Raw genomic sequence first — 24,405 nt, 5'->3', positions numbered from 1 at the left:
TGAACCTAGGCCCTCTGCAAGAGCTGTTAACCATGAGCCATCTCACTAGCCATCTCTCTAGCCTGAGATGGAAAAAAGTCTAAAAACATGGAGTGTGGTTCCCATACCTTTAAATCTAGCACTCAGGAGGCGAAAGCAGAAGGATCTCCTTGAGTTCCAGGTCAGCCAGGCCCACATGCTGGGACCCTATTTGGGGAGGAGTGTGAGGGCTGAAAAGGATGTTTATCAAGCTGCTAATGATTTTCAGGGAAAGAATAACTTGGTATATTAATATAGGAGTTTAACCTTTTTTAAAAAATTATTTATTATTATATTTAAGTACACTATAGCTGTCCTCAGATGCACCAGAAGAGGGCATCAGATCTCATTACAGATGGTTGGGAGCCACCATGTGGTTGCTGGGATTTGAACTCAGGACCTCTGGAAGAATAGTCGGTGCTCTTAACCACTGAGACCATCTCTCCTGCCCCTGAGTTTAACCTTTAAAACAATTATTTTCTTTAAAATTTTTTGTTTGCTTTTATTTATTAGATGTATGTGTGTGTGTGAGAGAGAGAGAGACTGAGACTTGCAGAGAGAGAGACAGACAGACACTTTCATGGAGGAGGTTAGAGGATCGCTAGCTGGTTCTCTCCTTCCAGCGTGTGGTCGTCGGGCTCGGCAGCAAGCGTCTTTGCCGGCTGAGCCATCCTGCCAGCCTAGCCGTGGTTTGTGCTGTTCACATTTTTATGGGGCCAGTGAGTTGGCTCAGTGGGTAGAATACTTGCTGAAAATACAAGGCCCTGGGTATAATTCCCAATCCCACGTAAACTGGGTGTGTTGGCTCATGCCAGTAATCCCAGCACTCAGGAGGTAGAGGCAGGAGATTCAGGAGTTTGAGGCGATCCTTAGTGAGCTTGAGGCTGGCATGGGCTAACTGTAACTGTCACACAAAAATACATTATGATTTTTAAAAAGACTTATTTATGTATGTATATGAGCACTATATTTACACGTATGCCTGCATAACAGAAGAACGAATCAGACAGAAGAGGGCATCAGATCCCACTATATGTGGTTGCTGGGAATTGAACTCAGGACTTCTGGAGGAACAGCCAGTGCTCTTAACCGCTGAGCCATCTCTCCAGCCCTGTATGTTTGGGGTTTTTATCACTAATTAAAATTTCTATATCTTTGTTGAGACAGACTCTTAGTATGTTGTCCTGGCTGGCCTAGCACTCAAAGAAATTTGCTTGCCTCTGCCTCTGTGCCACCACACCTGACCCACTACTTTTATAATAGGAAAAGGTGTTAACATGCCAGCTGTCTGGGGATAGCACTCAGGAAGCAAGAACAGAGGCTCAGGGTCACCTTTATCTATATACTGAGTTCAAGGCCAGGACCCGAGAAACAACCAGCGACGGAAGACTCAGGCACAGTACCGGTTGATCAAGCATGGTCGCATTACCTTTCAAAAAGAAGTGAGCCTTTTTGTTTGTTTGATTTGGTTTTTGAGACAGGGTCTCATGTAGCTAGGTTGGCCTCAAACTCACTGTGTAGCTTAGAAGTGACCTGAGCTTCCGGGATTCCTGGCCTGTGGCAGCACGCGTGCCTCAGGTCTCACCTGGGCTCGCTTGCTGAGCCAGCTCTGCCCTTCCTGCCCCTGAAAATTTTGTAATTGTAGGATTACTGAGCACCCCCTAGAGCCTGTGAAGCCAGCAGACCCTGAGCCAATCAATCACCTCCAGTGATTGACCACTTGCCTCCAGCTGAGCAAGAACAGAGCTCATGGGAGCGTGCGCGCACACACACACACACACACACACACACAAGAGCACACAGGGTAGTGGAACAGAGCTCTGGCACCTTGTCTTGCTTCCCTAGGAAGCAGAGAGATACTGGGGGTCCAGGACAATGTGAGGACAGCCAGAGTGATCTGGTTTCCACGAGTAGGAGCCTTGGCAGGTTCTGACCTCAGGCACCAGCGGATGAAGCAGCCTGCTGTTTTTCCACGCAGGCCTGTGCGCTTGGGGCCTTGGTTAGTCTTGGTCTGAGAACCTATGGGGGCCTGAGTTGGGGGACAGATAGCTATGAGGCTAGGTCCAGAGAATAATAATTATAATTTTATAATTATAATGCTTCTTTATTTACTTACTTACTTTATGTATATTGGTACACTGTAGCTGTCCTCAGACACACCAGAAGGGGGCATCAGATCCCATTACAGATGGTTATGAGCTACCATGTGGTTGCTGGGAATTGAACTCAGGATCCCCTGAAGAGCGGAGCCATCTCTCCAGCTCCCAGAGAAAGGCTTCTTCTGGAGGACCTCGTTGGCCCCCTTCTCCCACGGGAGCACGGAAGGAAGGCTACGAGAACTGAAGTCAGCACCTCGGTGGGCGGGCGGCAGGAATTGGCTGGGTGGCATCTGAATTTCCTGAGGAAGGGCCCAACTTCAATGATGGAGCATGGGGAACGTTTTTGTTTTGTTTTAGTTTCTCGTTATGTTTTTATTTATTACATCCGTCTGTGTATGGGCACGTACACAGGAGTGTTTTGGGGTCAAAGGACAGTTTGGCAGAGTGGGTTCTCTTTGGTGTGGGAATTGAACTCAGGTCACCCAGCTTGCATGGCAAGTACCTTTTCCAATGGGACCATCTTGCTCTTAGTTTTTTAAGGCTGGGTTTCATGCAGCCCCAGCTGCCTTCAACTCGGTGTGTGGCTGAGGATGACCTTGAGCTTCTGATCCTCCTGCTTGTACCCCGTGAGTGCTAGGATTACTGTGCCTGGTTTACACAGTACTGGGTAGCGAACCCAGGGCTTCATGTTTGCTAGACAAGCACTCTACCAACTGGGCTGCATGCACAGCTGCAGGATTATTTCTTTACAAGTGGGAAGTCTGTGTCCTAGAGATGGAATGCATTGGGGTAACCTGGGGTGGTGGGATCAGGCTGGCCCATCTCTCTATCTCTTAAACCTTCAAACCTTATGTTTGTCCTTCTTCATCTTCCCAGGTGGAGAGCAGTGACACCCCCAAGGACCCAGCGGTGACCACCAAGTCTCAGCCCATGGCCCAGGACTCTGGCCCCTCAGAGCTGCTACCCAATGGAGACTTGGAGAAGCGGAGTGAACCCCAACCTGAGGAGGGGAGCCCAGCTGCAGGGCAGAAGGGTGGAGCCCCAGCTGAAGGAGAGGGAACTGAGACCCCACCAGAAGCCTCCAGAGCTGTGGAGAATGGCTGCTGTGTAACCAAGGAGGGCCGTGGAGCCTCTGCAGGAGAGGGTGAGTCCCAGCCGCAGGGAAGGAACCCTCTTCTGGCTCTTTGGAGCTCCCAAGAGGCCCAGACTCGAGTCTGTGGCAGGTTTCAGGGTGATGGGCAAAGGTGGGCTGGGCTGTGGCAATGCTCTAGAAGCTACTAGATCAAGCACAAGCATGTGTTTATTTGGCCCTCCTAATGTGCTAAACAGTTTTTTAAAAATTATCTGTCAGTATTTAAAAATCAAGAAATTCCAAATGAAAATCTGGAGTTTTGGCTCTTTGTGGGGGGGAAAAAATCTGGCTCTGGCAACAGTGGGTTTGTTTGCATAATGCCAAGGGATGCTAGACTGAGGTGATAGGTGCCCCCCTTCTTCCTGTGCTGGTTCTGAGCCTCAGTTTCCCTCCACTGGCCCATTTACTTTTGTACTTGACCTGCCTTGGCTCCTGGGGACTACGAGTGACATGTTTACCTCTCCCAGTGCAGAGGTCTTGCCTGACACACTGTAGTTTGGTTGACTCCATAGGACGCTTGGCTGTGACAGTGGACACTGAGGGGAGGACCGGAGGAGGCCCTGTGTGCACGGCCTGCTCAGACCTCTCATCTGGAGACTTTATGGCCTAGCCCTGGAATTTTGGAAAGTTGCCCACTTTTCTCTTTCAGGTTAAGCCAGAGCTTTCAGGGCCAAGCAAGCTGTAAACAAGTGAGTAACGAGGACAGCTCGAGCTTGTGTGCTCGCTCGGCTTCACAGTTTACACCGCGCCTCCTCCTCCATTAGCACATTTGATCCTCCCGGGCCCTGCCAGGTTGCTTTGCATATGTGCATTTTAATTTCTAAAAGTCTTCCGTTCCAAGTGTGTATGATGGGATGAGTAAATTGATTAATTGGCATAACTTATTTTGCATGAATCCAAACCTAATATTTATGCAGAGGAGGGAACATTTCCAGAAAAGAGGTTTCCAAACTTATTTTGAAATATCTTTCATTCATTATTCAGCAAATATTTAAGCACGCTCTGAGGCACTTTGCATTTGTTGTTCTATTTACTCTTCCAAAACGACCTTGTTCAAGCCTCTTAAGACCAGGAAGAAAGTACAACTTAGAAAGTGGCTTGTCGCCAGGCGGTGGTGGCGCACACCTGTAATCCCAGCACTCTGGGAGGCAGAGGCAGGTGGATTTCTGAGTTCGAGGCCAGCCTGGTCTACAGAGTGAGTTCTAGGACAGCCAGGGCTACACAGAGAAACCCTGTGTCGAAAAAAAACAAATAAAAAACAAACAAACAAACAAACAAGAAAGTGGCTTGTCCATAGCCTCCAAGCCTGGCCTCTGGCTTCTAATACTTGAACTTTTTGTTCGTGGATTTTTTTTTTTTTTTAAGGATCTCACTATGTAGTCCTGGCTGGCCTGGAGCTCACTGTGTAGACCAGGTTTCAAGCTCAGATATTTGCCAGACAGGGTTTCTGCCCTGCCTCCCCAGTGCTGGGATTGCATTATCAGGTACAACAATGCATATTTTATTGTTTGTGTGTGTGAGTGTGTGTGTGTGTGTGTGTGTGTGTGTCTGACACTTGAGTGTGTGTATGGCATTCAAGTATGTGTGTGAGTGTGTGTCTGGCACTTGAGTGTCTGTGTGTGTATGGCAACTGAGTGTGTGTGTGTGTGTGTGTGTGTGTGTGTGTGTGGCACTTGAGTGTGCCACAGCATACAGGAAGCAGCCAGAGGACAACTTGGATCCTCTTCTCTCCTCCCACCGTGTAAAGCCCTGGGATGGTGTTCAAACGCAGATCGTCAGGTCTGGCAGCAAGCACCTTTATTATTTCCTGAGCCATCTTGGCTACCATCCCTGTTTTTATGTGGTTCTCAGGCTTGGGCCCAGGGTATCAAACCCAGGAGGACTTCATGTATGCTGGGCAAAGCCCTGTACCAGCTGAGCGGCCTCTCCTACCCAGGACTGGTTAACCTTTGCTCTTGAGCATCTCCTCTCTCTGGTGCTCTGTACTGTGTGGCTCGTGAGCTATCCAGGCCTCACAGGAGTGTTGCAGGAGCCTGAACAGAGAGGAGAAAGCAGAGATGCCTCCCTCCTTGCAGCTCACAATGGCAGGTTTGCTGGAGAGCTCAGTGCCCTTCCTAGGCAGGTACTGTGTTCCTTCTACTCACCTCGGGTGCTGGGGTCACACCAAGGCAGGTACCAGGACAGTCCCTCCCCCTGGCAGGATGGAGCCAGAGCTCTGCTCCAAGGCTGCTCTTTGACCTTGAGGCTTTATTTAACTTCAGGGCTTCCCTGTCTGCATTCTGGTCCGCAGGCACTCAGTCAGCCAGCAAGTGTTCACTAAACATGTTTGGTGTGTGCCAGGTCCTGTGCTGGTCTGTGGAAACCATCCTGAACAGAAAGAAGCCTGGCTCTTGTCCTCAGGGACCTCATAGGTGGCTAGAGACTGTGTGACTTCAAATGTGACGTGAGGACTAGACAAGTAGCCCTGGGTTAGACCCCCAGCACTGCAGTTACTGCTAGGGTGCCCAAGTCTCTGGATTTGGGAGAAGGAGGTAAAGTTAGGAGTTCAAGGTCATCCTCTGCCTATCAATCTTTAGACCAGCCTCCTCTCTCCACAACAACACAAAATAATGACAACAGAGCCAAAAATGTGCTGTTGTGCTTGAAGGGCGGTGCTCCCGGAGCATGGGGAGAGAGACAGAGCCACGGGCAGGTAGGACTTCAGAGTTTAGGATGGCCCTGGCTATCCTGTCATAATCAAGGCATATGCTGAAGCCCATCACGGGGCAGTGGGGGAAGAAGACAGTGAGAGAGAACAGGGCGTCAGGGACCTGACGGAAGCCACCAGACTGGAGTGGAGAGAGCCAGGGGAAGGATGTGGCAGGCACTGGGTGGCAGGTGGCCAAACCAGGCCTTCCTGGCCGCCCGACTCATGGCTGACCTGACAGGCTGTGATTGGAAAAGATGCCTTTCCACCTAGATCCCCAATGGTTTGGAAGGTCTGGGGGGTGGGAAGAGAGGCTGGGAGCTGCTGCGGATGTGGGGAGGAAGCGGTCCTGCTCTGACAATTATCAGGCCAGCAAAACAGATCTGCAGAGATGGAGGAGGTGACCGAGTGCCAGAGGTCTGAGAGGTAAAGAAATGTTCAAGAGGAGGTGATGACCTGGATTGGGTGAGAGGCACCCATGATAGGCACACTCCAGTCTCAACTTCCATCTGACCTTGGGGAGGGAGACTCACTCCTGGGTGACCCTAGACATCCAAGAGAGGTGAGCAGGGACTCTGGCCTGTGTGCTGGTCTGTGGGGTCTGGCCACGACTCCAGCAGTCAGCTGACAGTGGGCGCATCTCAGCTGAGGACTTCAGGCGAGGAGGAGATAGGACCCCTAATTCCAAGGCTCTTTTCAGAGAGTTTCATCCATCCTCCCTGGAACCCCACTGTGCCTGGCTCTACTGCTACAATGTAGAGTCCTCCCCCTCAACTCCCCCCCCAGCTGCTCAGGGTCCCCTCCATGGTGCCTGGGAAGCCAAGATGCACAATCTGTGTAGCTCAACTCAAAGAGCCTCATCTTTCTGAGACCCCCTCTTCTCTCTCACTTCAGCCTTGGGCCATGTGAGGAAGACCCGCTTCTCTCCGCTTCTTTATGGGGAAGAAAGTAGGGAAGCCAGGGGTAGTACCTCACACTCGAGTCTCAGAACTTGGTAGGTGGAGGATCAGAAGTTCTTATCACGTCAGAGGCCAGATCAGGATACGTAAAACCGGTAACGGAGGAGTGGGTGAGAGTCAGCGAAAGGCTGCTCTGCTCAGACTGAGCATGAGGACAGCTATGAACCAGTAGCCAAGCTTATATTAAATCTAGCACCTGTCCTGTCGCCTGGATATTGTCCCGCTGTAAAGCGATCTTGAGGCAGTCTTTACTGCATAGTCTCTGGCCAACAGGTTAAGTGCTTGAAGCCCCTGACCTCCCCTGTCCCCAGGACCTGAGGTGCCTTGGAGTCACGTTCCTATCCCCAAACTCTGGTAGGCACACAGGCGCCCTGAGTCTGCGCTAGGAGCTTATGGGAGTGAGAGCCCTGGGGTTCAGAGACAGCCAGCTTGTGGTCTGCTGGCCAGGCTGGAGGGGGAAAGTGTGTGTGTGTGTGTGTGTGTGTGTGTGTGTGTGAGAGAGAGAGAGAGAGAGAGAGAGAGAGAGAGAGAGAGAGAGAGAGACAGAGAGAGAGAGAGACAGAGAGAGAGAGAGAGACAGAGAGAGAGAGAGAGAGAGAGAGAGAGAGAGAGAGAGAGAGAGAGACAGTGAGAAAGCTCATGTAGGCATGCACAGTCTTTCAGGGAAAAAAATTCCAGGAAGAAGCCAGTTGGAAACTTTTTAAAGAAGTCTCCATTGGGGAGACTCTGGGCCTGCAGGACAGGCAAAGGAGACAAGGAATAATGGCGGCAGTGCACTTCAGAGTCAGAAGCCCTGAAATCTGATTATAGTTCCGCTCACCGGCCTCGGTTGCCTCTTGTGAAGTATTTAGCAAACTCAACCATGTCTTCTTTTCAGGTCAAAATTTCTTATAGCCTAATGAATAAATCACTCCTGGTAAACATAGTCAAAAGCCACTGGGGTAGGAGGGGGCGGTATTCAGGAAACTCCCAGGTCTTAGACACAGTCTAACAGACTGCCAGCTTGGAGTCCTCACTCACTCCCCTCAGCTGACTGCTGCATGGTTGCTGCAGCAGCTGTTGCAGCCTCAGCAGGAGCAGGAGCCGCGATCCAGGGCCGGCGCCCCCTCCTGGCAGCCTAGGTCTTGGGCCGAGCACCGAGGTTCGAGGGAGGCTTGCTTGCCCTAGAGGTGGGAGGCCCAGGGCAGGCCTGAGGGGGAACCCCGTGGAAAGTGGGGAGCAGACTTGTGGGAGAGAGGACATGGAGGAAACAGAGAGGAAGAGACGTGGCGGGTGAGACATGCCTTAAAAGGCCAACCACGTACCCTGTCCTGGGAGGGCGTACACCCCCCACCCACACATGGGCGACAGCCGCCACGCTCCTCCCACGCACCGCCTCCGCGAGGCCCAGCGACACGCCTGCCTACCACGGGGTCCACAGCCCACGGGGTAACCAGCAGGGGCTCTGCCCTTCCCTTTTCCCTCCCTCCTCCTTTCCTCCCTCCACCCAGCCTCTGTAGATGGAGCCCCTGCACACGTGGCTGTACAGAGCGCTCTAGGCAGGTGCAGAGAGGAACCTCAGGTCCCGTCAGTTGACAGTGGGGGAAACGTCCAGGCTAAAGATTCGGAGCCATAAATGCTGCGGGTGGTTTCCGCTCCTGAGCTGGGAGATGTAGCAGGGGCTGTTTTTTCCGTTTGGGGCTCTTTGTTTTTTGCACCCCATCCCCCCACCCCATGCACACCAAACTACATGAGCCAACCTTAGTGTCCTTCCTGTTCTGGGCCCAAGCCCTGTATTTTCTCAGTCTCAAAGAAAAGAATTTAGGCACCCAGGTGAAGAAAGGCAGCCGAATTTTCCCTGCTTAATAGGAAAAGCCACACAGCTAGCTGCCGCGGGGCTGCCTAGGAGAGGGCCTGGCTAGCATGCAGAAATGGCAGGAGGCTGTAGCTGCCTTCACGTCCGGCCTATAAAAGCACAGAGTCCTTCCTAAAGATGGCGCTGTGGAGACTGCTGCTCCCAGCTCAGATGTCCCTCCCAGGAACTGGAATCAGTCAGTGCCCAGTCCCGGAACTTTGAGAAAAACCAAAAGAACCGAGAAGCTTGCGCATTGGGAAGTTCCTTAGGCAAGCGAGGCAGGCTGACACTACCTACTGTGGGCCAAGCCCTGGTCATGCACTCCCTGCTCACACCAATCCTTAGAACGTGTCACTTTGGATCCGTGAGGACACAGCAGAGTTAGTGGGTCATGGTGAGGTGATTAGAATCCAGACGGAGCTGGGTGGCTCGCACTTTTAATCCCAGCACCTGAGAGAGGCAGATCCCCAAGTCTGAGGCCTGCCTTGTCTACCGAGCAAATTTCCAAGACATGGAAAAACCCGCGCCCCGCCCCCGCCCCCAGATCCTTATCTTAACCTGAGAACTAGCCGGGAATAGAGGACAGTTTCCACGTTGATGACAGGGCCATATCATTTAGAACTGTTTGTAGTGGAACTCAGGAAAGATGGAGCTGTTTCCTGGGGTCTGTTCCTGCTGGCCCATTGTCTGTGTACCAGCACCTCTTCCTACCCCACACGAAGCAATGAATACAGCCTGGCATCTTCAGCCCAAGCCCTACTCTGCCCCTCCACCCTCCCGCTCCTCCGAGCGAGGGCTGGGGTCCAGCAGCAGATGGAGGCATTACAGAGTGCTGGGACTACGGGCGTGCACCACCACGCCCGGCTATAAGCCCCCTTTGTATACTTGAGACTGGGGTCCACAGGCCAGATACCATGGCCTGATTTTTTTCTTATTCCTGTGTCCTTGGGCCTGGAATCCAAGGGTCTCTCTCTCTCTTGCCTGGCATGCGGTACAGCCAGCGTGGGTGACACACGACCAAGCAAACACGAGGAGGACCCTGACCCCATGGAGGCCCCAGGCTCCTCTGAGCCACCCCTGTGACTTGGTCAACAGTCCTCTTGTTCTTCCCTTTCCACAGGCAAAGAACAGAAGCAGACCAACATCGAATCCATGAAAATGGAGGCAAGTGTTTTCCTCACCCCCAGGGGCTCTGTGGATCCTGACTAGAAGAAAGCCACCTCTCTGACGGACTGTGGCGAGTGTGTGTGAGGGGGGCCCGAGGGTGGGTCCCTGCCCCATCTTTGCTTGTCCCTTTGAGAGGGAGAGGAAGTGGGGGTGGAGGTTGGAAGTCCCCTAGGGAGGCAGCCAGCTCATCCCCCTCCAGAGATCAAGCACTTCCCCTCTCTGCCTTGGTCATCTGTCCCTACCAACCCCGAATCCCTCCTCAGCAGAGTCAACCCTCTGGCCAGGAGCCAGATTTCTATATGCTGTTTGGGATGAGTGACCCCTCTCAGTTTCCCCTCCAGGAGGAGCAGACCCCGCAGGGTATCTGTGCCCGCCTTAATAGCTGTCTGTCTCTCTGTCCTAGGGCTCCCGGGGCCGACTGCGTGGTGGCTTGGGCTGGGAGTCCAGCCTCCGTCAGCGGCCCATGCCAAGACTCACCTTCCAGGCAGGGGACCCCTACTACATCAGCAAACGGAAGCGGGATGAGTGGCTGGCACGGTGGAAAAGGGAGGTGAGACATCTTCTATCCTTGGTGCCAAGTGTGGCACTGACAAACCAAAAGTCAGTTCTAGCCGCCCTCTGGGACTTTTGCAGGGCCTTAGCTGAGACTGTTTCCCCCTAGGGTTAGCTCCTAGTGTTTCCAGAAAACCCCTGCTAGGCAGTATGCAGTTCAGCTGTCCTTTATGTGTTTATGGGTGCTAGCTGTGCATGAGGTAGTGTGTGCATATAGGCAGGCTCTGTGCACACGGCGCTCCAGCTCCTGTGGATGGAGTTGACATTCTGATGGGTGAGGACGACAGAACCCAGGGGAATTGGAGGCTCAGTGCGTGGACAGTGAGAGAAATGACTCAGGTGTGGTGCCAGCCATCACTTCAGCTGGATTTTGGTGATGGAACCGAGGGCATTGTTGATAGAAAGGTCAGAGAGCTGCTCCAGCCGTAGCGGGCACTGTCAGGTCTGGCCTGGGCGCAGGCGAGGACCGCTGTTTGCTCTGCTGGGAGGACTGGCTGGTGGGATGGAGAGTTCAGTAAGCGATGCCAAGGATCTAGCTGGGGGCTCGCTCGCTCGGGGCTGCAGAGACCACGCTGTGGGAAGACGGGCTGTGGAGCCTGCTCGGGAGAGGGCAGAGAGGCAGAGTCTCAGAGTTTCGTGCCCAGCGATGCCAACGTTTTGGGATGGTAAGAAAGGAAAAGCTGCAGCTGTGGGGCTGAGGTGGTGCCCAGGAGACCGGGAGAGGCATGTCTGTGAGAGCTGCTCTCTTATACAGTAGCTGCGCCTGAGGGACCTGGAAGCAGCCCAGAGCTGGGAAAGGGAAAGGGAACGCCACATAAGAGGCAGGCAGCCATTAGTCCTCTGAGGCCAGCTGTGTGTGTGTGGGGGGGGGGGGGAGGTGGGCAGCACTGCCACAGGGAGTGGGGGGGAAGCAGGGTCTTGACCTCAGGCTGTCTGACAGTGCGCTTGCTGGCCCAAGAGAAAGTTCCAAACAAGGGGAGGGAGGGGTCATGGTTCTGGCTGCCTCATTGTTTCAAGTTCCTTTGGGATCCAGGAAGGCAGAAATCACCCTGAAAGTCTGGAGAAAGGGCAGCCTGGCCAAGGTCTGAGGGGCGCCCTTAGCATGGAGACTGTGTGCTTCAGAAAGTAGACAGTTCTCTCTTCTCCTGGGACCCTGGGGCTCAGAGAGACCCTGTTTCACCCCAAATCTGTGCAGTGCCTCTGCTCTTGAGCCCTGAGGCTGAGGTGCTGAGGTCGTGACCTGGGCCTGGTCTCCCTCAAGCATCAATCACATGGAGCCCAGAGCCACAGTAAGAAGGATTTTTCCCACTCCCAAAGAAGGAAGATTTAAAAAAAAAATCACTTTTCGGTTTCCGCTAAAATTTAAAAGATTTGAGGGGTCAAGATGGCTCCAGCCAGTAAGGACACTTGTCACTGATACTCACACAGGAAAGAATTCTCCACACAGACACACACTCACTCACAGGCAGCACACATATAAACAAACTAATAAGCATAAGTAACAATAAAAAGGTTTTTGTTTTGTTTTGTTTTTTGAGACAGGATTTCTCTGTGTAGCCCTGGCTGTCCTGGAACTCACTCTGTAGACCAGGCTGGCCTCGAACTCAGAAATCCACCTGCCTCTGCCTCCCAGAATGCTGGGATTACAGGCATATGCCACCACTGCCCGGCTACATTTTAAAATTTTAAATTAATATATAAGATAGGGGATCTTGGGAAACTGGAGAAGGAAGACACAAGTTTGAAGCCAGCTTGGTCTGTGGGACACCACATAGTTCAAGCCTCTCTCCCACTATACAGCAAGACCCCAACCTCCAACAAAAATAATAATAAAAAAAATAAACTAGCAACATGGCCAGATGTGTTGGTGCATGTTTTTAAAGATTTATTTATTATGTATAGTGTCCTGCTTGCATGTATGCCTGCATGCCAGAAGAGGGCGCCAGATTTTTACTGTAGATGGTTATAAGCTGCCATGTGGTTCTGGGAATTGAACTTTGAGCCTCTGGAAGAACAGCCAGTACTTTTAACCTCTGTGCCATCTCTCCAGCCCTTGGTGCTGCATGTTTTTAATCCCAGCACTCAAGAAGGAAAGGCCAGTTGATTTCTTTGAGTTCAAGGCCACCTTTATCTATCTAGGGAGTTCAGGCCAGCCAGGGCTTCATAGTGAGACCCTGTTTCAGAAGAAAAAGAGTAGGAATATTTGCTAATGGGAAATTTATTATATAACCTGTGCATAGATCTAATGATATATATCTATATGCATGCGTCTGTCCCCTGCACCAGCAGTTATTAAAAGCTTTTCTAGTGAGTCCACTGGGTTTGAGCATTTGCTTTCCCATCCCAACCAACACAAAGGCCTCTGGGTGTTAACAGAAAAGTGGAAAAAATGGATTCAGTTTGAACTGTTAGAGGAGCCTGTGACTTGGAGTGTGGAGATCTCAAAACACAATGTACTGTGTTTTCAGTGAAGTGAACTCTGTGACTTCCAGTGCAATGAGGTCTACAGAACTTAACCAGTGACTACGCTTCCCATGATCCCTGACTGGCCACAAGCCCCTCGGGCATAGTGGGTGGGGCTAATACGTGATTTTAGGTTTCTGGGCTCTAAATGCCACACCCTGCTAGGGACAGAGAAGGACTATCTGCTGGTGAGGCAGAGTTAATTTTCTGGACTACGCACGAGAAACAGATGCTATCAGGTAACTATCCTTTGTCGTCTTTTTCTTTTTTTTAATGTGTCTGACTGTTTTGTCTGCATATATTGCATCACATATGTGCGCTGTGCCCACAGAGGTCAGAAGAGAATGTTGAGTCCCTTGGAATTAGAGTTATGGATAGTTAAAAGCCGCCGTGGGGCTGCTGGGAACTGAACCTGGGCCTTCTACCAAAACGAGTGCCCGTAACTGCTAACTGCCGTGCTGGCTTTCCAGCCCCCATCTTGGCTCTTTAACCTTTGAGCTTGTCTTCTGACACTGCTTCCCTGGCCTGCCTGGTGCCCCTGAAGTTTCTCAGCAGTATATTCAGTCCCTTAGCTAGGATATCTTCCGGTCCCCTCTTCTTGACCCACATAACCCATACTTATAGTTTTTGACTTTGTGGTTTTTTGGTTTGTCTGTTTGTTGTTTTTGTTTTTTGCTGTGTAACTAAGGCTCCTGTGAACTCCTGATCTTCTGGCCTCTACCTCCAAAGTAGTGGGATCACAGGTGTGTGCCTTTGCAACCTACCTCTATTTCTCCAATATACAGATTTACCAGAAAAGCTTTCATAGTCTACCTACCTGCCCTCCCCACTCCTGACTAGACTCCCCCCTTCCTCTCGGCTCCTGGCACCCCATCCCCCCTCACATGTCACGCCTCTGTGGCACCAGCATCCCAGGCATGACCACCAGCCAGCGTCTCCTAGCCTTGGAAGGAGGCACTCATGCAAGCTTTGAAACGTCTTCAGGCACACCATGGAGCCTTCTACCAGAAGCTCTGCCGGCTCAGTGACCCGCAGAGAACACCGGGCCCCAGGGAGGCTTCAGACCAGCTCCTCAGCTAGAGGCAGGCTTGGGCTGTAGAGGATGAACTGGGATTTCCGGGAGGAGAGAAGGGAGCATTGCAGAAAGAGATTGCTGTATTTGTGAAGTCCCCAGGCCTTTTCTGGATGGAAGTGTGAAGCTCAAGTCTGAAGGGCTTGTGTGCCCTACGGGAAGCTTTCACAAGCCCCTCCTTGCTTCTGCCTCACCTAGGAGACTCTTTTCACCCTAAAGCTGCTTTCCCAGGGCCAGGGATGCAGCTCAAAGGGAGAGCATGCACCCAGCAAACAAGGCCTTGGCCTGAGTCTCAGCCCCACAGAGAGAAGCGCCGTCCCCAGCCTGGTCCCCTCCTCCACGCTTGCCCTTCACAGCTGTTGGGTAAGAGCTGCACTTTTCACCTGTGATTGCAAAGGTGGCACATGCCTTCAATTCCAGCACCCAGGAGGTCAAGGACAGGGTTTCCCTGAGTTCAAGGCCAGCCCTGGTCTACATAGCAAGTGAGACATCTCTTTAAAAGTAAATAAATGATCATTTAAATTGCACAAAATAAAATGAAGCAATAAGGAAAAGTGGCCATTTCCTTCATCTCTGACTAGGAATTCTTGCTGGAGAGAGAAAGCTGTTATCTTGGGTCGGCTTTACTATAATAAATGACCAAACTCTGTTTCAGAACCCACAGCAGCTCCCTCATGCCCTGACACGCCCCCCTCCCCCAGCCTCCAGTCATGTATATAGATTCCGGCTATTTCCCGAGGTTTCAATCCTGTGACCTCTCAGATCAGCCCAGTGTTAGGACTCCATGGTGGACAGGAGGACTCACTCATTATTCCTTTCCCCTGACCAGGTTCTAAGTCACGTTAGTGCAGGAGTCCCAGGTTCCAGACAGGCTCTAGGATATCTGTTATCTTCCCTGACTCCTGCTAGAAGGATGGGCCCTGGCTTAAATCAAGCATCTGTACTTATCAGGAAATACTGCACAGTGATAGTAACCGTCTGCGGCCTGGCCAGAGAATCCCAGTCTCTGGCTCCCTACAGCCCTTAAGATCCTGCCTCCACCCAAGGCTGTGTCCAGCCCTGAATAAAACTATCACATTCCTGAAGGGGAGGGGGCTTTGTTCGTAGACCCTAGGAGGCACTTTGCAAGTAATACTTCATCGGTTACCCCCTCTGGGGTCTGAGACTAGAGCACTGATCGGAGGCTCTTCCCTGTGGACTGACATTCCTGACATGGGCTAGGTCAAGCAGGAATCCGAAACAAGAAGAGTGGATTAATAAAGACTGTGCAACCTTTAAAGCTGGCCAGGCGGCCACGAACGGGCTTGGTGGGTGTCCTCACTATTATTTTGAGATAAGGTTTCTCTATGTAGACCAGGCTAGCTTTAAGCTCACAGTTTCTGCCCCCCAAGTGCTCAGGTCACAGGTGTGTGCCATCAGGCAGATGATCAGTGTGTCTACACACCGGTGTGTGCTATGGGGTGCATGTGGAGGTCAGGGAGAGAGACTTCGTGGAGTCTGCTTTTTGTCTCCACATGCCCCAGGACTTGACTACATCTGGACTAGCTAGCAGATGTTCCAGCCGAGCTGGCTTGCTGGCCCCTGTTTTTACTAGTTTCTGAGACAGGATTTTGTACAATAGTCTAGGCTGGGCTGGTCCTGAACTTTTCTGGTCCTTCCCCCCCCCCCCCCCCCCCCAGACAGGGTTTCTCTGTGTAGCCCTGGCTGTCCTGGAACTCACTCTGTAGACCAGGCTGGCCTCGAGCTCAGAAATCCGCCTGCCTCTGCCTCCCAGAGTGCTGGGATTACAGGTGTGCGTCACCACCGCCTGGCTCCAATCCTCTTACCTACTTCCCCAGGGCTGGATGACGTGGGTTACCATGTCCAGCTGATTTGATCAGTTTAAAAAGTTACTTTAAATTATGTATTACACAAACACATTTTTATTTTAAAACAGTCTCCCCACCCCAGCCCACCCCCACATATTTAAGTTCAATATGCCAGCACTCTGGAGGCAGAGGCAGGAGAAAGATGACAGGTTCAAAGCCAGAATAGGTTGCCTAGTGAACTCCAGGTTAGCTTGGGCTCAGAATAAGATACTGTCTCAAAATACGCATACACACCTAGATGACAGAATCCTTTTGGAGGCCTTTGAAGCTGTCTGCTGTGTACCCGTCACAGTTTTCTGTCCGTCTGTAGGACTAAGCCTGCCTCACAGGTTTGTGCTTCTAGGACTGGAACCATTGTGGAGTTTCATTTTACAGTTTGGCTTTTCACTTACAAGCCTGGCCAGTTTAGCCAAATAATTCCTAGACTATTTCCACAGTGGGGACTGACATGCTTTTATGTAACCAGGCTCCGACTGCCACCGCTTGTGTCGCAGTGTTCTGCGTGTTCAGTCATGTTGTGGTAGTACACATCTTTGGTATGTGTGAGGGAGGCCGTCAGTAGCAGGAAAGAACTGCACAGAAATCCAACTTCCTGCGCCAGTCAGCCGGAATGGGTGGGTCAGGTCAGGGTGTCTGGTTAGGATTCTATTTGTCATTTCCCAGATGATAAGTGAGACTTGGTTATCTTTTCATATGTTTATTGACCATTTGTGCTGCTGATGCTGCTTCTGGGAGTTTTAACAAATGTGGGGTCCATTTGCTTTACAACCTGGGGTTGTGGCAGACGGCACTTCCTGTCTGCCCAGGAAAAACAGCCTGTGACTGTCCAGAGGGCCACCTCTTGCTGGGCTATACACCATTTAATAAGCAATCACCCTGCACCCCTGAGCAGGGGGCCTTGTGTGAGAGGCTGTGGATGATGGGGTGGGTAGGTGTGAGCTCTTCAGCCATTTGCAGAGGAGACCAGCAAAGTGGCGTGGGTGCTTCTTGGCCCTGATGATGCCCCTCCCTCTTGCCACAGCCAACTCTCACTTGCCCTTGGGGAGGACCTGACCACCCTGGAGAGGAGCTGAACGTTTGCAGCCGAGACACAAAGTAACTTTACCAAAAGGCTGAGTAGATTGTAAAGGCTGCAATTAGAAATAACCTCCTAGCTTGCCCTTTGCAACAGGCTGTGGAAATTGTCAAAAAGACCACCACTGTGATAAGTGGACGGACTGGGGCAGTTTCTGTTGTTGGGGGGTGGGGGGACAGGATTTCAGTTAATCCAGGGTGGCCTTGAAACTTGACTCTTGGAACCACTGTGAACTCTTGATCTCTTAAATGCTGGGATTACAGGTGCAAAAGGCCCAGCTTTGGTCTGGCCTTTTGGGTTTGTTTGTTTTGAGACAGAGTCTCCCACTGTAGCTCAGAGTGTCCTGGACCGCAGTAGATAGCCCATGCTGGTCTCAAACTCAAGGTCTGACACTGCACACTGGAGAGTTCATTCACTTCTGGACACAGAAAGAGCAGCTTTCTGAACACCTTCCACTTAGTGAGGGTAGTACCCACACCCAGGGTGCAGCTCCTGGCTACAGCTAAGGATGAGCTTGGGGAAGGGGCTTGAGATTCTTCCACCACAGACCTGAGGCACATCCTGACACTGGGTGTGTTTAGCTTGATCCTTGGGACAGAAACCAGGGAACTGTACCCTCCAGTTCCATAAGAAATATCTATATCACGAAAGCAAGATGGTTCAGGGTGAAGACACCTGCCACTATGCCTAATGACCTGAGTTTTGTCCCTAGAACACATGTAGATGAAAGGAGAGAACCAACTCCTAAGGGTTGTCCCCTGGCCTCCACGTGACCCTGCATACACAGAGACAGACAGACAGACAGACAGGCAGGCAGACACACACACACACACAGGTACAGGCACGCACATGCACATACACTCACACATGCACCCCAAAAATATGGAAGGTCTCTGGTCAAAACCAACTCCCTATCTCAGATTACTTCTCTGCCACCCTAGCCTGGCTTTCCTCATTTGTCTTCTTTTGTCTTCAAAGCCCTCACCTGACTCAGCAGGGAGACCCTTTAGCTTGCTGCCCTTCTAGGTCCTGCTGTCTGGGTTGACCCTCAGGCCTGCTTTCTCCCAGGCCTGCTTCCCTGTGCCCGCGCCCTGCCCTTGACTGGCTGTTTTCTCGGGACTGCTTGTCTGAAGTTGTAAAATTGGATTAGGATAATGTTGGAATGGAATTCTGGAAGCCTGGTTTCTAGTCTTAGCTTCTGCTCCAGATTAGTTGATCAATTCAGTTTCCTGATTTGTAGTGTGATAGAAATAGATTGCCTAATTCCAGGAATCCTAGACATTTATAATCTGGGGATGGGAAGGGCTGGAATCAGGATCCACCATTCCCTCTGTCACCTATACTATTTGAAATGTCAGTGCTGAATTAAATATCTGAGCGAAGCCTCAGAGCTCACATCTCCTAGAGATGCAAATGACGCACCCTTAGGAGAAGGAGTATAAAGTAATCTGTAGATAAGTTTTGCTTTCCCTGCTCTTTGCTCTCTGCTCTCCCACACTCTCTCACCTCTCTGCCCCTTGGGCTCTTCCCCCCTCCACATGGTCATGGCTGGCCTCCACTCCACTCTCTCTATTCTCTCTCTCTCTTTCTCTGCCTCTCTCTACCACTAACTCCCATCCCCTACTCTGAATAAACTCTATTCTATACTTAAAAAAAAAAAAAAAGTTTTGCTTTCCCTTCTTCATGGCTGTGCTCCTCCCTTCTGTGTTGTTTCAGACAGATTCTAAAGTCCCAGAGCTAAGTACAGAGGCTTGTGACTACAGTCCCAGTACTCAGGAGGCAGGGGCAGATGGATCTCTGTGTTTGAGACCAACCTGGTTTATATAGTGAGTCCCGGGGCATCGAGGCTCCATAGTCATAGGGAGACCCTGTCTCAAAAACAGAGAGATGCAGAAACAGAAAACACCACGGCATGTTGGCACATCTGAAAAGTAACTTAAGGGGTGGGGAGCGGCTCGGAAGGTAAGAGCCAGCCGACTGCTCTAGCAGAGGACCTTTTCCTCTCTGGCTCCCACGTGTGTAGGTTCGCAAGTGTTATTCCAGCTCCAAGGGACCTGCCAGCCTCAGCATCTTCTGGCCTTTGTGGGTTCCTGCATTCACCCACACAAACACACGATTAAAAAGAAAAATAACTAAAATCTTCAAAGAAGGCTAGACGGATTGGAGAGATATTCAGCAGGTAAGAGTACTGGCTGCTCCTTTCAGAGGACCCAGGTTCTAGTCCCAGCACCCAGCCAAGTGCAGCTCACAACTGTCTGTACCACTAGTCCCAAGGGATCTGGCTGGGGCACCTTGTCTGGCTTCCGTGGACACTGCATGCATGTGGTGCACGCACACACACACATACACACACACACACACACACACACACACACACACAGGGCAAAACACCCAGAAGGCTGGTGCTGTGGGCAGATGGGAAAATGCTTACCCATCATGCAAGAAGAAGCCCTGGGGTCTATTCCCAACACTGCACAAACTGAATATGGTGGTGCTCGCTTTTAACTCCATCACTTAGGAGGGAAAGGCAGAAGGACCAGAAGTTCAAGGCCAGTCAGAGTTACAGAAGACTGTATTAAACACCAGGGCATGATGATACACATTTACATGCAATCCCAGCACTCAGGAGACAGAGGCAAAAGAAGCATTGCAAGTTCTAGGCCAGCCTGGTCTACCTTGAGTTCTAGGCCAAGTAAGACTTTCTCAAAAGAGAACAAAAACAAAATAAGCAACCAGGAAAGCAAAACAAACAAAACCCACATGATTTTTTTGCCCACTAATCAGGGAGGTCCCAGTGATGTCTACTGGTGGGGGGAGAGAGCCCTCCGACTCTATAGCTCTACCAAGAACTGTTTTAGTAGAGGGAGTTAACAAACTTAACTCAGTATTGACTAAAGATGCAGCTTATTGTGCCAATGGCTAAAGAGACAAATGACATGGACTGTCCCAGAGACACATACTGTATGGCAGAGGAGGCTGACAGGCTCTGAGCAGAGCTGTCTTACAGGAAGAGCAGATCTGAGCTGGGGGGTGGGGGTGGGCACAGCTTGGGGGAGGGGCAGGGGTTGCTTGAAAAGAAAAAACTGTCCTGGAAAAGACTTCCTCAGAGAACATCACTATGCATGACAGTTCGAGGAATCGCCATGTTTGGGACAGCAAGAGAGATGGTACAGGGTTGGGAAGAGTATTCGAGGAAGCTGCTGGTCAGATCAGAGGGACCTTCCCGCCATGGTGAGAGGTCCACAGCTGTGGGCAGAGAGAACCCAGCTGCGTTCTAACGTGATTTAACATGACGGAAGGGGACTCAGAAAGGGGTATGCAGGAGCAGAGGAAGTCGGGGCACTACGGTTAGGTTAACCGTTACTGAAGGTCAGGGAGGGAGGGCAGAACTACCAGCCTGGGCTACATCAAACTCAGGACATGGTATTTCTGCTTGGCTGGGGCAGGCTGTTCTCTCCAGCCCCTGTCATAGACCATGAGTGACCATGGGGAGCAACAGAAATGGACAGACAATCAGAAAAACAGACCCAAAGCAAGACCAAGACAGCGAGAGGCTTCTGGAAGCAGATCACCAACAGGTCAGCTTCCTGAAGAACTTCTGGGCCAGCCAGAGAACTGAGAACATTTCTTCCTTTCTTTTTGCTCATTTTGAGGAGGGTCTGTCTCATGTTGTCAGTCTAGGTTGGCCTTGAACTCATTCTGTAGCGGAGGATAACATCCAACTCTCCATCTTCTGCCCTGGCTTCTAAAGTAATGGCATTACAGGTGTGAGCCGCCACCTGGGCCTGGGGCCCCTTGTCTGTGTCCTGAGCTCATCCCAACTTCAGTCCTTCACCCTGGTCTTTTAGGTTTCACATCACAACTGCAAGGAGTGCAGTTTCATTGTTTGCAGTGTCACTATGCCCTGTGTCGCCTCTTCCCAGCCTCTGTCAGCCAAGAGGCAGCACCGGTGTCAGTGTCTGTATTCGGATGGGCTGAACAAAAAGAACAATTCATTCCTCTGTATGCTTAAAAACTGATGCTATTTGCAAGGAAACGGGGTGGGGGTGGGGAAAGTTCAGGCAGCAAACATTTAGTTCAGCTTTTTACATCCCAAGGATGCTGACAGAAGCTAGTGCTCAGCTAGGTGTGCTGTCTGTCCCGCCAGCCTGAGGGGGGAGGCTCTCCTGAGCCTGGAAGTTGAAGCCGGCTTGGACAGGAGCGGAATTCTAACAGACAACAGCAACAGCATATTGGTGTTTTAAAGAGTATGTGTCGCTCTATGTCACCTGGGCAGACATCCAGAGACCTGTTCTGAGCCATGGAAGCCAGTCTCTGAGCAGCGCTTCAGCCCCGACCTGGAGGCTGGGCTTACTAATGTTTGGCTTCTGAAATGAACAGAACTGAACCTAGCCTAGAGCCCCCAAGGCTGCCTCACTTCCAGGGACGGGGCCTCACTGAGCACTAGGGTCACCAGGAGCTGTTTGTGTAATCTGCCCGGGGCAGGTTAATCACACTGGGAACTGAGTGTCAGCTCAGGTCTTCAGGTGATTGGAAGGTGCCACTGGGGTTGCAGCTCGCGCTTTCTTTCTTTTTCTTTTTCTTTTTTCTTTCTTTCTTTCTTTTTTTTTTTTTGATTTGGTTTTTTTTCGAGACAGGGTTTCTCTGTATAGCCCTGGCTGTCCTGGAACTCACTCTGTAGACCAGGCTGGCCTTGAACTCAGAAATCTGCCCGCCTCTGCCTCCCAGAGTGCTGGGATCACAGGAGTGCGCCACAACCGCTGGCCAGCTCGCACTTTCTAAGTGTGGGGGGTGGGGGTGGGAGGGGGAGGGTGGAAAGGCCGGAAAGGACCCAGGCTCTGATTTAAATTTCCCCTTCCGGATGGGGATGGAGGCCACCCCATTGTTTTCTGCAATAGCCAAGCTAGCCTTCTGGGCTCCTCCCATCTTCTTTGGACCTTGAAACTCGAGAGGGTCTGCATGCCTGAATCAGAATGGTGGTCCCTCTGCCTCTTCTGCAGAGCCCTGGATTCTGGAGAAAGGGTGGGGGAGGGGTAGTATACTGTGTTCCTCTTGGCACACTCTCCCCGCTGGGGGTGATTAGCACCTCTGCAAACTCAGGTTTTTCCAGGGTGACAACATCCACTTGAGCAAACTTCTCCAATGTCAGGTACTTTCTGTTCAAGTGTTAGCCCTCTGCTGCCTTAGACCCCATCCGAATCGTATTGGGCAGATGGCGTCTCTAGACCCATTAGACTGGTTAGAGTAGTTGGTGGTCACTTAGAATCCTGTCATGACTGTCTGGGAAGTGAGGCCTGGGTCTGTGCAGCATAACCTCCCCCACCCCCGGAGTCCCCTCAGGGTCTCTTGCCCAGGTCCCCACACAGCATCAGCATCAGAGGAACAGTGCAGGCATGGCGGGCAAAAGTGAGGCTGGTTCGGGCACTGGCTCTAGAGCTGCAGGGAAGTGGGCAGAAGATGGCTGGCCAGGGCGGTATAAGGAAGATGGAACAGGAGCCCACAGGCAGGCCTGGTGGATTGGGGCTTCCAGGTGTAGGGAGGACTGTGGTCAAGGGGTCAGCAAGAAGGATGGACGCAAGGATGGACCGGCCGGCTTTTAGCCCATCCTCTAACCTCTCTCTGCATTAGATGCTGCTAAGGAGAATCCTCTCAGGGCAGCAGGCCCAGGCCACTGCCCATCTCTAAGGATAAATGAATATGGCTTACCTCATGCTTCTCACACCTTTGCTCCTCCCCCTTGCTACCAGGAAGATAGTAGCATTGGGGGGCGGCTGCCCTAAGGGCTTGGAGGTTACATCTACTCCTGGTTTGCATCCCTGGAATTCTCCTGCCTTTGCTGGTTCTGGCAGCCTCTGGTTTCCCTCTGCACATGTAGGAAGCATCACTACCACATAATTTACCACCTAATTGCATGCTGTCTTGAGTGAGGGCTGTGGTTTCTGTGTGGTGGGTCCTGGGCACACAGTTTGGCTGTGAGTAACAGGAGCATGGCAGCTCATCTCCTCCACCTTCTTTCCCTCCCCTGCCCCCAGGGTTCCTCCCCCAGCCTGGCGACTGCAGGTACTCCAGACTCAACTGTCTTGGTGTACCTGTGTTTCAGGCAGGCTCACAATTGGGTCCAGAAAATGGATCTGGTTCGTGGGGGCAGGGCATGTGACATTAGGCCAAATAGTACTCTTAGGAGCTGGGATCAAGGTTCTATTGCAGGGCCCAGTTTTAGGCTGGCTGTGTAGAATCAGTCAGGCTGGCGCCACACAGTTGCCATGGTGACCCTTTCACTTTACCTTTGAAGATGGCTCCCTCTTTTAGCTTGAATCATCTGCGCCACTTTTCTGCACTCACTGGGAAGCAGGCTTCCCAGCCGCTGCCTGCGCCCCACCCCCACCCCAGGCAACAGCTTGCTCATTGCTTTGATTTTGACATGGGAGATGGTAGCCAGAGGTATGGTGGCCCTCCTGGGACACCTGCATTGAGATGCAGGAGTACCCCTCTTTTCTAGACCACTTTCTCCTCAGTCCTCTGACCCTTCTGCTGGGCTCAGCCCTCGGGAGGACTGAGCTTTCCAAAGCCCCCACACTTGGCTGATGTTAGAATTACCTACAGTGGCTTAAAAAGAGCCCTGGCCTCCATCCAAGCCTACTGATCCCAGTGGGCAGGGCCTGGTCATCTGTAGTTTTAAATCTCCTTCTGGTGATCCTGATGGGGTTAAAGCCCAGTGAGCGTGGGCCTCGTCTGGCAGAGTACCTGTGAAGGGCTACGGGAGAGAACAAGATGGACTGCACCCTGTGAGGACTTACTGGCCTTCCTGGGCCTCTGGAGCCCCTGGCTGCTTAGCAGGTGTTTCCTGGTCCCATTGGTTAAGCCAAGTCTTGACCCCCACCTCATCCCTTAGGAGGAGCCGGGAGGGAGAGAAAGACAGGAAAGGGAGATGTTGCCATAACAACTAGCTCCAGGCAGAGGCCTCCCTTCCAGGGGCTGGTACTTTACCCCAGCCCTGGTGGTTGCCATGGAGACAAGGTACTGAGGGACAGGGGAATATTACCCCACTTGAACAGTACTCAGAAGCTGCCAGAAGGCAGAGCATCTCTAGGTGGGAGTCTCCCAGCCCAGCCCTTGCCCTCCTGGTGAACGTCTGACACTTCCTCTTGCTTGGTCGCTCTCTCTGTGGCTGTCTCCTTAGCAACAAGTCCTGCTAACTCCAGGCTGTTGGCTCTGAGGCTATTTTTAGCTTCACTGCCAGCAGCCCAGTCCTGGTCATTTGCTTGCAGCCTCCATATGGGTTGCACAGGAATAGGAAAACGAACATTTCCTGGCAGCGTTGGAGAGCCCTCAGCCAGGACCTCCTGGCAATCATTAGAACGTCTGCTCTGGGCAGGGTCTGTGTGCAGCTGAACGTGGGGGTGCGCATATAGACAAGGAGGCTCCTGCAGCAGTGTTGCAGGCAGCTGCATTATCCTTCCACTGGTGCTAGCAAGGTGCT

At 51.7% G+C, this 24,405-nt stretch overlaps 1 protein-coding gene across 6 annotated transcripts in view; it reads left to right on the top strand.

Moving 5' to 3' along the window:
* The window catches only part of Dnmt3a (DNA methyltransferase 3 alpha), a 105,459-nt gene that overhangs the window by 55,649 nt on the left and 25,405 nt on the right, over window positions 1–24,405 (top strand). For 5 of the 6 annotated variants that reach the window (XM_052186193.1, XM_052186192.1, XM_052186195.1 and 2 more), the window contains 3 exons: window positions 2,994–3,261; window positions 9,849–9,892; window positions 10,299–10,445. In XM_052186193.1, the coding sequence (XP_052042153.1) occupies window positions 2,994–3,261; window positions 9,849–9,892; window positions 10,299–10,445 (459 nt within the window). The other variant, XM_052186197.1, reaches the window with a different exon arrangement.

The sequence above is a fragment of the Apodemus sylvaticus genome, chromosome 6, assembly GCF_947179515.1.
Source record: "Apodemus sylvaticus chromosome 6, mApoSyl1.1, whole genome shotgun sequence".
NCBI lineage: Eukaryota > Metazoa > Chordata > Mammalia > Rodentia > Muridae > Apodemus > Apodemus sylvaticus.
Note: the sequence above shows the minus strand (reverse complement) of the source record. Positions and strands in the feature narration are given on the sequence as shown.